The following is a 12,832-nucleotide window of genomic DNA, read 5'->3' as shown; positions in this document are numbered from 1 at the left end:
AAGCAAAAAAAACACAGTGAGCCAGTACGAGGGAATGTTCCAGAGCCCATTAGATAACGGGCGCTAGCATATAGGCAACGCAACTCACTGGAATGATACCATTCATCAACAGCAGACATCGAGAATGCACGAGAGTGCTTCGCAGCGAACAGCCCCAGGTCTTATCTAGTTGTCGAGAACTAGCTAATCATGGACCGAGGCTCTGTAAGATGCAACCCGGTTGGACACTGACGAATGAGGCTTGGGCGCTTGTGCTGCACAGCCTATTCTGTATGTAAGCTGTGAACACGATGGTACAGCATGTGAAACGTACCAGGAAGCAGTGGATTTCATTCTGACTTGATCTGAACGCCCATTGTCCCCTACTATCCACCCGTCGCTGTTGTCCTCAAAAAGTGATGAATTCGGAATATGTTGTATGAAATCTGAGACGGTGCTGCATTCAGTAGTAGGAGTTTTGGAGCATGTCTTCACCCACCACTAAAACGAAAGGCATATCAGCAATAACGCTTCATCAGAGATTTGAAGGACACACCGATGCCGTCCAGGGCATCGTACACCTGCCTGATGGACAGCGGATCATTACTTGTTCAGATGATGGCTCGCTGCGGGTATGGAACTTGGAGAGCGGGAAACAGATGGGAGAAGACTGGCGGGACGGAGACAGTCAAGTGCACTGTATAGCGCTGTCCCCAGATGGGGAGAAGGTGGTTAGTGGGAGTAGGGACGGTGGAGTGAGGTTGTGGGACATCGAGACAGGCAAGGTCATCGCGAAATGGACGGGACACACAGGTAGTGTGTGGTCTGTTTGTTGGAGTCGAGATGGTCAGCGAGTATTGAGCGGATCTTTTGATGGGACTGTAAGGCAGTGGGATGTGGAGAGCGGAGAGACAATCCTGTCACCCAGGCCAATCAACACAGGGCATGTCGGAAATTTCCTAATTGGGTTTCGTCGCCTTGTAACGTGTTGCAATGAATCAATGACAAGCCGAAGTCCCAATAGGTTGCAATAAAAGAGTGTGACATTACATTTGTGTTACAATTCACGTTACAATATTGAGTTTGTGTCACAATCGTGGCTTCAATTAGGGTTTCAACCAAATCAGAAATATTGACCGTCGGCTGCAACTGTCCAAGCTGATTTTGCGGTACCTTGAAATCTAGATCCCAAGGCTTATCCGAATAATCTAACTGGGTCTCAAGAACGTTGGAACGCAAACAGGCACATTTCAATTCAATCCAAATATCATTGAGAGCAAGTAAATACAATTGTAACTAGCACCCATCCTCAACAAAACATATCAAATAATACGGTAATAGTGATCTGTAGGTGGCAGTCGTACAGTACTCGTACTACTTTTTCCGGGATCGCTTTGGTCGGCTGGCCTGCTGGCCTGCTGGCCCACTAGACACAGGTGCCAGCATCCCCGCCTGCCTTCCTCGGCCCCGACGGCCAGAGGATGGAGCTGCTGCCACCGCTGGTAGAATCTCCACGTCATTGGGTAATACTTCAGCAGCTGCGGGAGGAAATTCAAGGGCCGCAGTGACTGCAACAGCAGCTGCACCCTGGACCACACCTGCAGATGCCACAGTTGGGGTCGGTTGAGCAGGCAGGAGGATTGTAGGATTGGGATCTGGGGCGGTGGTAGTTTTTGCAGGGCCAAGCACTGGGATGGCCGGTGCAGCAGGAACAATGACCGGTACTGCAGGTCCAGGAGTAAGGGCTGACGCAGATGCTGCCGGAATGACTATGGGTGAAATGGGGGTGACTGGTCTAGGAATATCGGAGGTGTTGTCGGTAGTCGTTCCAGGAATGTTGTCGGTAGTCGGTCCAGGAAAGTCAGATTCCTTGCACCCTGCATTTGTGATGGCCAAACACATCAGATCAGAGGTAAAATCTTCACCTTCAGCGTCAGACGTCGCAACATTGGAAGTCGAAGATGATTGCCACACGTAGGCGTCGATCTTTTTGCGGATCAAGCAAATGCGAGGTTGATCCCAAAGGGAGACCCACAGCTGCTTGTAGGCCGTAAACATGGCAGCATGTGGTAGCCGAGACTTTGCGCCAACTCCAGCTTTCGCGAATGAAGTATCAGGAGAAAGGATGAATATCAACTAAAGAATAATAGTTAGATGCTGGTTCAGACGATCGATCATAGCAGAAATAGAACTCACTGCGACCCAACCCCATGCAAGAAGACCGGGAGTACAGGACGTTGTGCCCCATTTTTGAGCATTGCACTTAGCACGCGGCCACCCAGAAATGTCCAGTGAATTCTTTCCGAACATCACGATCCTAATTGCCTATGTAGATCAATTAGCACAAGAATAGATTCTTCAGAGATTGAAAAAAAATACCTTTGCGAGTGGTTCCCAATTACCAAAAACCGTGGACATCGTGGGGTCCATCTCTCGGTTTGCAAAAAGGATGGGCGGAAATTTTGACGGAGAGGAGCGAGCACCAGTGGTACCTGGTCCGAGCATCTTCTGGATTTCAGGAATGGTATCCTGCTTCATGAAACACAGGTCAAAGTAGGACGAATCCAGACCAAAAATACGCCCTGCCATCAAGCGTAGTTTGCCGATCTCACTCGAGCGCCCGCCTTGGAGATGCTGCTCTAGCTACAATACATATCAATCAGTGCTTGGTCACACAATGAAATATATAAACTAACATACCAATGATTGAAAATGAGAGGTAGGTACGAAACAATGGAGGTGATCCGGTAGAAGTGAATACACCTCTGTCACAAGACAAAGCTCTTCGGCACTCTTGCTTGCGTAGCGACTAGCAGATATGATCATGGGCGGAGGGTTTGGCACGAGCAATCTGAGAACACGGTGCTCGGGTGGGAACATCTCAGCAATGACACCATATTTGTGAGCAAAGGTTGAGAGTTCAACGTCGTAAGCCTTCAGCTCGTCGGGAACTTGCGCACTCGAACGTCGATGTTGATTGGATGCCAAGATTTTGTTCTTCTCGCCCAGAGTCCTATTGTTATTTTTAAGTGACTGGTTTTCTAGTTGCAGACTTCGAATGATCTAATAGAAATGCACAAAATTAGAGTCACCAAATGTGAGCGAAGCAAGGCATAAACATTACCTCCATGTCTCCACCCTGCACAGAAGCCGATGACTGAGTGGTGGTTGACGAGATCCCTGCCACCGGTGCATTGTCCAAATCAGATATGTCATTGTAGTCTAACTCGGACTCTGAGTCATCATGTGCAATGGGACGTTGAGGCATCACAAGAACTGGTACAGTCAAGTACAACACAGTACGGAAAGTAATGACGGACAGACCCACCATTTATAGTCGAAAATATTTGCTGCGCAACTTGGACCGAACAACATGATGAAAGAAAACACAAGGGAAATTACATCGTGCATAGCCTTGAAATTGAAATCAGCATGCAGGTGAATGATAATATGACACGAGGCAACTTACATTTGTGGCACTATCTAGTGCTGATGGCCAAGAAGTATTGGAGAGCTGGCATGCACCATTGGGACCGATGACTGTTATTACACAACAGTCTAATAAGCGCTGTAATATTTAAAACTGAAAGATTCTGAATCAGATGTCGTGCTATTGGTTCAACATGCTTTGACCTAGAAGACTAATGATGCAGACTCACCTGCATTTGCTTGACATGATAATAAATATGCTTGGATTGTGGTCCCAATTGGTTTGAGATTAAGATTCAGAAGTTGCAATATTGAACATTGAACTCAACCAGTGGACTTAGTGAGAAAACACGATTAAATGCTGACATAATCATGTTAACAATGCACCTTTGGTGGCAAGTAGGTATGAATGATTCAGAAGATGAAGATTAGCTTTGGTAGGACGTAATTAATATTGTAGTAGGATGATTCAGATGCACAGTCTCGAAATAAAGCCAGGCCAAGTAATGATGCTGCACGGTATAGATAGTCTTGGTATTAGTATTAATAGTCTGTAGCCGGTCCAGGTGATTCAGAAGCGACATTGAACAGAGGTAGGTTCGTGTTTTGGAATACCTGGCGATGAAGGTGCCGGTACAATATGTCAGTACAATCCTCCATACCTGGGGGCAATGCCATTCAAAATGGTGAGGAAGGGGGGTTCATTTAAATCAAAGGAAGCTCACCATGTGGTAACCAATGGTGTCGCTATCACCAAACAGCGGGCGAAGCGATGGCCCAAAGATCCCCGAGCAGTGGGAAAGCGTCAATGCTCCGTCGATGCTGCCGAGTGCATGTGGGGTACCGGAGAACCAGAGGGGGGATACCTGGGGTGAGGATTGTCACGCTCCTCGAATCAGTCTCGGCTGTTATGGACTTGTGCTTACTCTCTAACTTCTATGTCTTCCTCCTTCATGCCAGCTGAAGACGCACTGCGGTGGTCAGCAGCAGCATCAGCTGCTTCTCTCAACTCCGCGTCTACATCCGCATCACCTTTGCCGTCTGCGTCTGGATCTGTGTTGGGGTCGGAGTGGGGAGAAGGAAGGTGTTGTGATGAAAGGTGTGTGTCAACTAGGGAGTGATAAAATGGAGGATGTTTCACCCACCAGATGACACCACACCCTGTCGTCTTCGTCCAGGATCTTCATTGTCAGTAGTCTAAGTCTGTAGGGTAGCGATTACAGGCGGAGAGGGAGGGTCACGGTTCCGATCTGACTCGAGACATACTAGTTTGGATTAATACAGATAGCACGAAATGATGAACAACAATGAACCGCATGGACGCAAAAAAAAGAAAAAGAAACAAAAGAGCACGAAAACAACAGTTGCAGACAGCGAGATGAGCATGGGATGAAAACATATGATTGGAGTGTGGGGTGATCTGATTCGATGATTTGCATTAGATGATAGAAAGAGATTCGAGATTCGACTGGACGATAATCAATAGCGAGAGTCGCCGTAGATCCAAGACGAGGAATAACAAGACAGAGAACCAGGACACCAGTCAAGGAAGCGCAAGCCACGTGAATGCGAAGGAAAATATCTTGCATTCATCTGTGGTGGTGGGAGGAATAGCGGGTGGAGGTGCTGGTGCGATGGCAGGGACGAAGGCGTTAGGAGTTCCAGGTGTTGGTGGGGAGCCATTGTGAGCTGGCGCTATGTCATCAACTCGAGATCTGTTCATTAAAAAATGCACGCACTGATATTTGCGCTTGACCCTGGTTTCCCCTTCTTTTGGGGGGCGCCCATGATGGGAGGGGCAAAAATGTGGGTTTGATAGGTCCTGAGCTCGCCAGGTTGATCCAATGGACCCACTGGGATACCCCTGGACTGGTGGGCAGCCAACACGGCACGGGGAGACTGTGGCTGTTGGTCACGGGCATTGAGAGCGCTCCTTTCATCAGTGGCAGCGTCAAGGAGGAGGTCCTCGATGTCCTGTGAAGTAGCACGGACACTAGATCGGCTGCTGGATCAGGAGTGAGATTTATGAGTAGGGCGAATGCTAAGGTGATGGTTATGGTGTTGAATTTGAGGAAGTTGTTGGGGGAGGGGGTCGATATCAGGAATGCGACCGCGTGATGTAGCCTGGAGAATGTGAGGAGATAAAAAGGTAGTATGAGAGGGAACTTACGGAGAGTGGAGGCCTGTGGTCATATTCACCACGGTCATTGCGAGGTCGTTTGGAAGGTGGCTGGAGGGGTGCAATGAGATAAGATGTGTCATCGAAGCTGCCTGAGCGAGGACAGACACCACGAGTGGAGGGGGGAGCGGGGAGGGCTGGAGGGAGAGCACCAGAACTGAGGGATGAAGTGTAGCGATGGTGAGATCAATTGTATAAACGTGGGTGTTCTACAGTGATACTAGGATTCGCAGAGTAGGGGCTGTGATAGTGCTGTATTTGATTTGGGATGGGTGTCAAGACGAGATGGCCACCTGGATCTCTAAGGATACGCTGGAAACCAGCACGTGTATCGGCAGCACGGGATTCGATTGCGGCGAGATATTTGCTGAGTTCGTCGTAAGATTCGAGAACAACGCGCCTGCGTGCTTCTGCCTCATCTCTCTGTCTATCAGCATGGGCTACACGTGCCTCTTCTTCGATGACACGACGAGCCTCGCCTGAGAGGGGAGCACCGTTGACTGTTGCAGCCTGAAATTCAGCTAGTAGACACTCTAACTTTTCGAGGCGTTTCTTCGTGTTGCCTAGGGCTATACGAGCCGAGCCTGAGAGGGGAGCACTGTTGACGGTCACCATTCGAGCATCCAGAACATTGTGCCAACGATCAAAGGTGGCGCGAGAAACAGAGGAATACATGTTGTGGCGAGACCTGAGTCCGAATTGGATATTTTGAGCATGCGGCGGATGACACGGGGAACTGCGATCACAACGGGGAAGGTGAGCAGGAGTGAAGCAATTGGTGGGGTTGATGATGACTCGGACACATAAAAAGCGATGACTGAGGGAATGATGGATGAGATAAAGATGAGCGAAATGTATATGGATTCAGAGATAAGGGAGGAAGTAAGAATCCTGGACCAATCACTGGCTGCAGATGTCCTGCATTCGAAGGAACATATCAGTGTCAATAGTGTCAACAACCAGAAACTCGCCAGGTCTGCTGGCATCCTCTACTATCAAACAACCCCGAATAATTGAGTGAACTGAAAAAAACTCTGCAGAAGCCCTAGGCTTTGTCTTAACGCGCCAAAACTGAAAGTCTTTGTCCTTTTGAGGACGAACGCCGACCGGTCGATCATATGGGAGAACAAGCGTGACAGGATATTGAACATCCCCTACTGTGCATGTGAAAATCAACATTAGTTTGCCAAAGATGATGCCAGTGTCGGTCTGCAAGATGACGCAATCGTATCGCGGTGAGCCATGGAACATCGGAGTGCATCGAAGGTAGTCCGTGGACACTCGCCAGTCGACAAGTGACTCGAAATTGACTCTAAGGAATCGATGTTCCACGATCTAATTCAAAAGGACTCAGATATTATGTTATTTCGGAGCGTTGAACATCATCAACTCACCATGTCGCTCGCAATGAGTTGAATCCGTCGTCCACCTGGAAACGGTATGCCGTTGGCAGCAAACGCACAGTTCAGAAAGTCGTTTAGCTTGATTCGAAATCTATCAAACGCTGGATTACCCGGACTACCTGCCTCGATGAGTGTGAATGACATTGCCGCCTGCTTTGAACCGAGAGTGAAATGTTGGGCATCAGTAGGTTCCGTCGAGTCAACATCAATGTCATCCGAGTTGTCGGTCTCCTGGAGTGTAGTATCGGGTGATTCGGGTTGGTCTACGCTGATATTCTGAGTGTCGAGGTGATCCAACTTGTTGCGGATGTATTCCGCAATCAAGCTGTCATGGTTGTATCGGAGGATCTTAAAAAAATTCATTGTTAGTCATATATATGCGAACTCAGATTCAGAAGTCACTCACCTGTTCAGCGAAGTTCTTGAAATTCGTGCGATCTTGATAGGCATCTTTCAATGGGCCGTGCATTTTTTTGTTCGGCTTGGTGCTGTAGTTTCGAGAAACACCTTTCGCCTCGATGTCGTCAAAGAGATGGGCCGAAAGGTGTTTCTTAGGGAAATTCCAGGACTTCTCGGACATCTCTGCCGTGTCCTCGATGTATTTCGATGTATTTCTGACCAAACAATTGATTTCAATGCAATGAATTAGAATTGAACTAAAAATATGTACATCCATCAATCCAGTGAATTTTGACAACGCTTCCCGGCCATTATTGATGGTATCTTCAGTATGAACCTCTAACGAAGCATACATATTGAACTCCGTGTAGCTTCGGATACAGCGGAGCATGAGATATGCCTCCGGATCTGTATCGCGGTCAAATACATTATGTGCCGCAAATACAATAAGCTAAAACAATGTGAATGACATGTTAAAATGAATGATCTAGACTCACCTTAGAGATGTCTTCGTATTTCGTTCCATCGGAAAATGATACTGAAACAACCTGATCGAAGTGATTCAGGTTTCGCCAACGCGGAATTGATTGAAAGCTGACAATATAAATTAAAACCTATTAATACATAAGTACAGCGGGAAAATGACTCACAAGGTGTCAATCTGGACAGCGGCCTGTCGACCCAAACGTTCAACCCATTTCTGCAGTTCAGGCCACGTGTGATCACTGAACAATCCCTCGTCGTTGAAGTGGAGCTTGTCGTGCGATAGAGCCCTGTGAACGTCGGTGTGCTCCAGAATGCCGAATGAACTCTGAAAACGAAACAATAGTATTAGACTGAGTAAGATAAAGATAAGGATAAGAGCGAGACTCACGTCGACATCGCGGAGGCTCTGGGAACTCAAGATCTGTTCTCTTGCCTCCAATGTAGAAGATTCTCGCGCTCGAGCAAGCAATGCCTTAGTTCCTGTGCATGTGCGGAGAGGAAATACCTTGAGAGTGTTTGAAAGTTCGTCGTGAGGCACTAGACAGACGGGACAAGGAAATTTGCTCATTAAACCACGAATCAATGCCATTACAGCCCTACAACAGTGAACACATTTAGATGTCAGAGATATATAATAGTTACCGGAACTAGAATACACGTACTGTTCTTCATAATCTGCAGATAGTATTAGTACAATTGAATAGAAGGCGCGAATAACGTCGTCCCAGCATTTGATGGCGGAACCAAACCTCGATAGCGGTCCCAGACATTCGAGAATCTTCAGAAATGAGGCGTGCCACACTGCGTTCTTGAAGTTGACGAAAGCAGGTTGGCCAGAATGCTGCTTGTCTTCCTTTACCTGTCCTGAGTGTTAATAATGAAATCATCAGTAGTTATAAGGAAGAGTAGAGCGAACGATAGGCAGCCAACCAACAACGCGCCCTCCACCCAAGCCTTCTCCATTGCGAATCGTAATAGGAAGATTAGCACAGCGAGCGACTACAGGGTAACCTTTCGCGCGACCGAATGACGACAATTTTGCTTTGTCGGCATACAAAATGAATGCAAGAGGTTTTGCGTCTGGTGGGATTTTGGACTATATTGATATTCTGAATCAGTCAATGGTATATACTACAATGCAGACGCGATACTAATAAGAAAATGACCTACCTGATACTCCCAGAACACATTAGCGGTCCATGGTTCATGAATGAACCGAATGAACTTCTCGCCGTTGAACTTTGACAGTCTTTGCGCATCGAAGACGAAGTTGGGGCCTACTTGTGGATCTTGAAGTAAATCGGTGACCCAGTCCCACAGTGAACGATGAAATAGCGGGAATGTTTGATTAACACCACGGAAGGGCACAGTAACCTCCACCTTTGTAAACTATTACATGACAGAAGCAAAATAAGCATAGTATATACGAAGTTAGTGAATAGTACACACAGGTGTCATCTTGAATGACGCTGCATCCCACGTGTCTCTCACATCTTTGCGATTCTTGAGGGTAAAGAGCTCCATCTTGCTGGGGTGAATGAGGTGAATGAGCCGGTCCAGCTGTTCATGAGAGAGTCCGGCGTCATGAGCGAGTTCTGCAACCTCGAAGTCGATACGTGTGCGAAACAGCTGCCAGGGTGTAGGATCTGCTTCTGGAACTGGTGGTGGGGCACCGGGACCACTTCCATAGTCTTCGAAGTGGTACACTTTGGTGGGGATACCACTACTGGGGTGGTATTCCACTTTGATATCGTCAATTTCATGCTGGGGTGCAGGCGATGCTGTTCCAGATGGTGGCGGATCACCTGTATAGACATAAGTTGAAAACATGATGATACAAAGAAATGACGAAAACATACCATCAGAATCGGTCCGTCCCACATCGGCATCATGTTGGTAGTCCATTTGGTTATCGAAATCGAAATCATCACCCTCCAAGCGATTGTCGATAGCTTGCGTCAATGCACAACAGGTCAGTGTTGGCAATCGAGGACAAACGAAAGTGACGGCTTACGAGATGTTGAGCCACTGACGGAAGGACGGACACCAGCAAACACACTACCCTGATGCGCCTGTTCTTGCTCTACAATTAATTAACATTAGTGTAGAATCAAAATGATGCTAGTAATATAGTAATAGACGTACCTTGACGAATGACCCTAGCAAGCTCCAAATCCTCTCTTCTTTGTTCAGAGCGCCTCTGGCAAGCCTTTTCGTGTGTTTGGAATCCTTGGCGATGAAAGGATCGGCCACAATGATCACAGGATCGTTGCAAATCGGCGGGCATCTAGTATGATATTGAAACTGGGACACATCAGCATCAGATTCATCAGAGACAGTGACGAGACTTACATGAATTGTTAGTGAAGATGGGTGTAAAATCACCTCTCAAGACAGCAGATGGTGTGGCACTTTGATTGCGAAGCGCTGGAGGGTGAAGTCGGGTATACAAAGCTTGCAGAATCTGAAATATGTAAGTGATTTGAATCAGCAGACTAATGACATTTAAAAGACGCAGATCTGCCAATGAAATTATACAAATCAGAACTGTAACAAGGAGAACAGACGATACTAACGAGGGCTGAAGTTGTTGGTGAAGGGGTGTTGAGAGGATGGTGCGGTATCTGAATTAACAGCTGGCTACAGCGTTGCAATTGACGTACCGAGGGTCTAGGTCCGGCATCAATATTACAAATCAGTTACAATGATGCAACTCTGGTATAAATATTCCTAATGGGTTTTAAGAATAGAACTTAAGTTTCAATATCGTGACTCGGTATCAATACGGTTGATACCGAGTCTCACAGGCACGCTGTTGCAACCGACTTACGAAATTTCCGACACATTTCGCAGTGTACGCAGCCATCTATTTGCCAGACACCACCATGATTGCGACTGGTGGATATGGTGGACACAGGACTGAAGATAATAACGAGTCCTCGATTCAAATCTGGGATGCGAAAACAGGCGAGCTTGTCGCAACTCTCAAAGGACACATATATATGGTGTCGTGCCTGGCTTGGACCCCGGACGGAAAAATGCTCATCTCCGGGTCTTCCCCGACTCCCACGATTAGTGGGAGAAGGGTTGTTGTTTGCAAGAAACGTCCAGGCACCTGCAAACGCATGCGTGCGACTTTTTTTCTTGTTTCCTTCCCGTGCGATTTCCTTAACTAAGCTGCTTGTTGACACCCGTCTTTCTTATTTTCAATCCTTCCGTAGCCCTCCGTTCTGTCGTCCTAGCAGGTTTGTCGATTTCTTTGTGTTGCTTACTCCCGGTCACGCTGACGTTCAGACTCTCTTTAGCTCGCTGTTTTGGTTGCTACGTTGTGATGTGAGTTCTGTGTTTTGCAGTCTCACATTCTTTTTGACGGATCTGTAGGCCGTTTGCTGTCAAACTTCCGTGCCGCTCTCCTCGAGCGCTTGCTGAGCACTTCTGTCCTCCTGAACTTGTTCCTCACGACCACTTTGACTATCCTGTTTATTATGATGCTCTTTATTACCCCCAATACCACACCTCTCACTTTGAAACACCCCAAACTTTTTGCTCCTGGCTCCTGCAATGTCTTCAAACGCATCATGTATCGTGCCCTTCTTGCTCGTCCCCCTTTGTAGGCTGTGTTACATTCAATGGCATGTCCGTTGTCATCAGTCGTAACAATGCATCCACCTTTCTGTCTCTCCGCGAGATCGAGTGTCCTGGTTATCGTCACTGCATGATTCTCGGCCCGTTAGCCATGCGTCATAGTTCCAGTGTGGCTTCGTCCATTGCATCCAGATTGGAACAGTGTCCCCCCTGGCTCTATTATGCTGACAGCACCATTGAACACAACCTTGCTGCCCTATCTGTTCCCGTGCTTAAGCAGTGTGCCGTTGCGCTTCCTGGGACGAAAGTTCAGCGAGGGTCGAAGGCTGTTCTTGTACGCGCGATCCTACAATCATTTCAGACCGCACGCTCTGAGTTTACGGGATTGTCCTGCGCTTGTGCCACCTCTCGATTGCATGACGTCCAGCTACCTTCGTCGTGTGAGCGTCATCTGTTTCCGTTGCTTTGTGCATGATTTGTGACGGTCTTCGGTGCAGATGTTGCCGAAGTTCTTCGTCGTCCTCCCCCTGCGGCTTATGCGGTTCACCCTTGCCCTGTTTCGCCCATACCTTGGACGTCGCTTTCGACCGAAGAGCTTGTCCGCAGGCTACTCAAGCTTTCTGTGGACACCCTGACTAATTCCATCCACCTTCTTCCGTTGTTCGGGCGGCCTGCCATCAATAGTCGCTCCCGTGCAAAAATGTGTAACGGTCTCGTATGTCACGTTCGCGAACGAGCTTTGTATCTACAGGCTGTGGGATCCCATGTATTGAGTGCCATATGGCTGTCTTATTTCCCATTTGAGCATCCTTTCGCCCACCCCGACTCCCATTACATCCTAACCGTCCTTGAGGTCGAGTATGGCCCTGACGTGGTTCGCAGCCTGTCCCAGGAAGTCCAGTCTCCTGCCAATCGCCTCAAGATGATGCGTCGCGAACAGAGGAACATACATCTACGTGAAGAGGTTCAGCTGTCATTGCAGCGTCAACAGCAGTGGCCTGTCCTTGTGCCAAACGAGACAGTTCTGGCTTCTCTCAATCGATATTATGAAGCTTCTCGTTGGTCGGCTACCTCCAGTATGCGCAGTTTGTGCACAACAACTGCAGGTGTCACAACCCCTTAAACAACTTAATGCTAGGGCAGAGACTAGGACTCGAACGAAGGTTATCACGATAAAAGAGATGATATTTGAGCAGGTACGTTTGGGCTGCTACACAATGTAGAGACGAAAGGTTTGAACTAAAGAACTACTGACTAGAAACGTCTTAACTATATACAACTATTCAAGAGGAGATACAAACTGAGTTCTAACTACTAGCCAATCATAAAATAAGAAACAGAATCGTACGATGTGATAATGTGAAAGGAAACT

The 12,832-nt window shown here is 47.6% G+C and overlaps 4 protein-coding genes across 4 annotated transcripts; 1 reads left to right on the top strand and 3 right to left on the bottom strand.

Annotated features, from left to right (window-relative positions):
- Positions 1 to 1,353: 1,353 nt before the first annotated feature.
- On the bottom strand, positions 1,354 to 3,247 carry DEU56DRAFT_917456 (uncharacterized protein; the record flags this gene model as incomplete). The annotated part of the gene is made up of 5 exons (XM_041357990.1): positions 1,354 to 2,115; positions 2,176 to 2,304; positions 2,359 to 2,622; positions 2,680 to 3,042; positions 3,104 to 3,247. The coding sequence occupies 5 exons, from the start codon at positions 3,245 to 3,247 to the stop codon at positions 1,354 to 1,356; spliced, it is 1,662 nt and encodes a 553-aa protein (XP_041203580.1).
- A 1,416-nt stretch (positions 3,248 to 4,663) lies between these two features.
- On the bottom strand, positions 4,664 to 6,262 carry DEU56DRAFT_924291 (uncharacterized protein; the record flags this gene model as incomplete). The annotated part of the gene is made up of 5 exons (XM_041358554.1): positions 4,664 to 5,097; positions 5,148 to 5,341; positions 5,401 to 5,532; positions 5,579 to 5,744; positions 5,809 to 6,262. The coding sequence occupies 5 exons, from the start codon at positions 6,260 to 6,262 to the stop codon at positions 4,952 to 4,954; spliced, it is 1,092 nt and encodes a 363-aa protein (XP_041203579.1). The 3' UTR covers positions 4,664 to 4,951.
- Positions 6,263 to 6,487: 225 nt separating this feature from the next.
- On the bottom strand, positions 6,488 to 10,162 carry DEU56DRAFT_745430 (uncharacterized protein; the record flags this gene model as incomplete). The annotated part of the gene is made up of 11 exons (XM_041349148.1): positions 6,488 to 6,922; positions 6,982 to 7,338; positions 7,397 to 7,840; positions 7,887 to 7,983; positions 8,040 to 8,200; positions 8,264 to 8,471; positions 8,538 to 8,734; positions 8,792 to 8,971; positions 9,046 to 9,264; positions 9,325 to 9,680; positions 10,021 to 10,162. The coding sequence occupies 11 exons, from the start codon at positions 10,160 to 10,162 to the stop codon at positions 6,488 to 6,490; spliced, it is 2,796 nt and encodes a 931-aa protein (XP_041203578.1).
- Positions 10,163 to 10,760: 598 nt separating this feature from the next.
- On the top strand, positions 10,761 to 12,641 carry DEU56DRAFT_983831 (uncharacterized protein; the record flags this gene model as incomplete). The annotated part of the gene is made up of 5 exons (XM_041359971.1): positions 10,761 to 11,004; positions 11,097 to 11,120; positions 11,181 to 11,208; positions 11,257 to 11,900; positions 11,958 to 12,641. 5 exons carry the CDS (start codon positions 10,761 to 10,763, stop codon positions 12,581 to 12,583), a joined length of 1,566 nt encoding a protein of 521 aa, XP_041203577.1. The 3' UTR covers positions 12,584 to 12,641.
- Positions 12,642 to 12,832: the final 191 nt, after the last annotated feature.

This window comes from Suillus clintonianus (assembly GCF_016758775.1).
Source record: "Suillus clintonianus strain FC179 chromosome Unknown DEU56scaffold_108, whole genome shotgun sequence".
NCBI lineage: Eukaryota > Fungi > Basidiomycota > Agaricomycetes > Boletales > Suillaceae > Suillus > Suillus clintonianus.
Note: the sequence above shows the minus strand (reverse complement) of the source record. Positions and strands in the feature narration are given on the sequence as shown.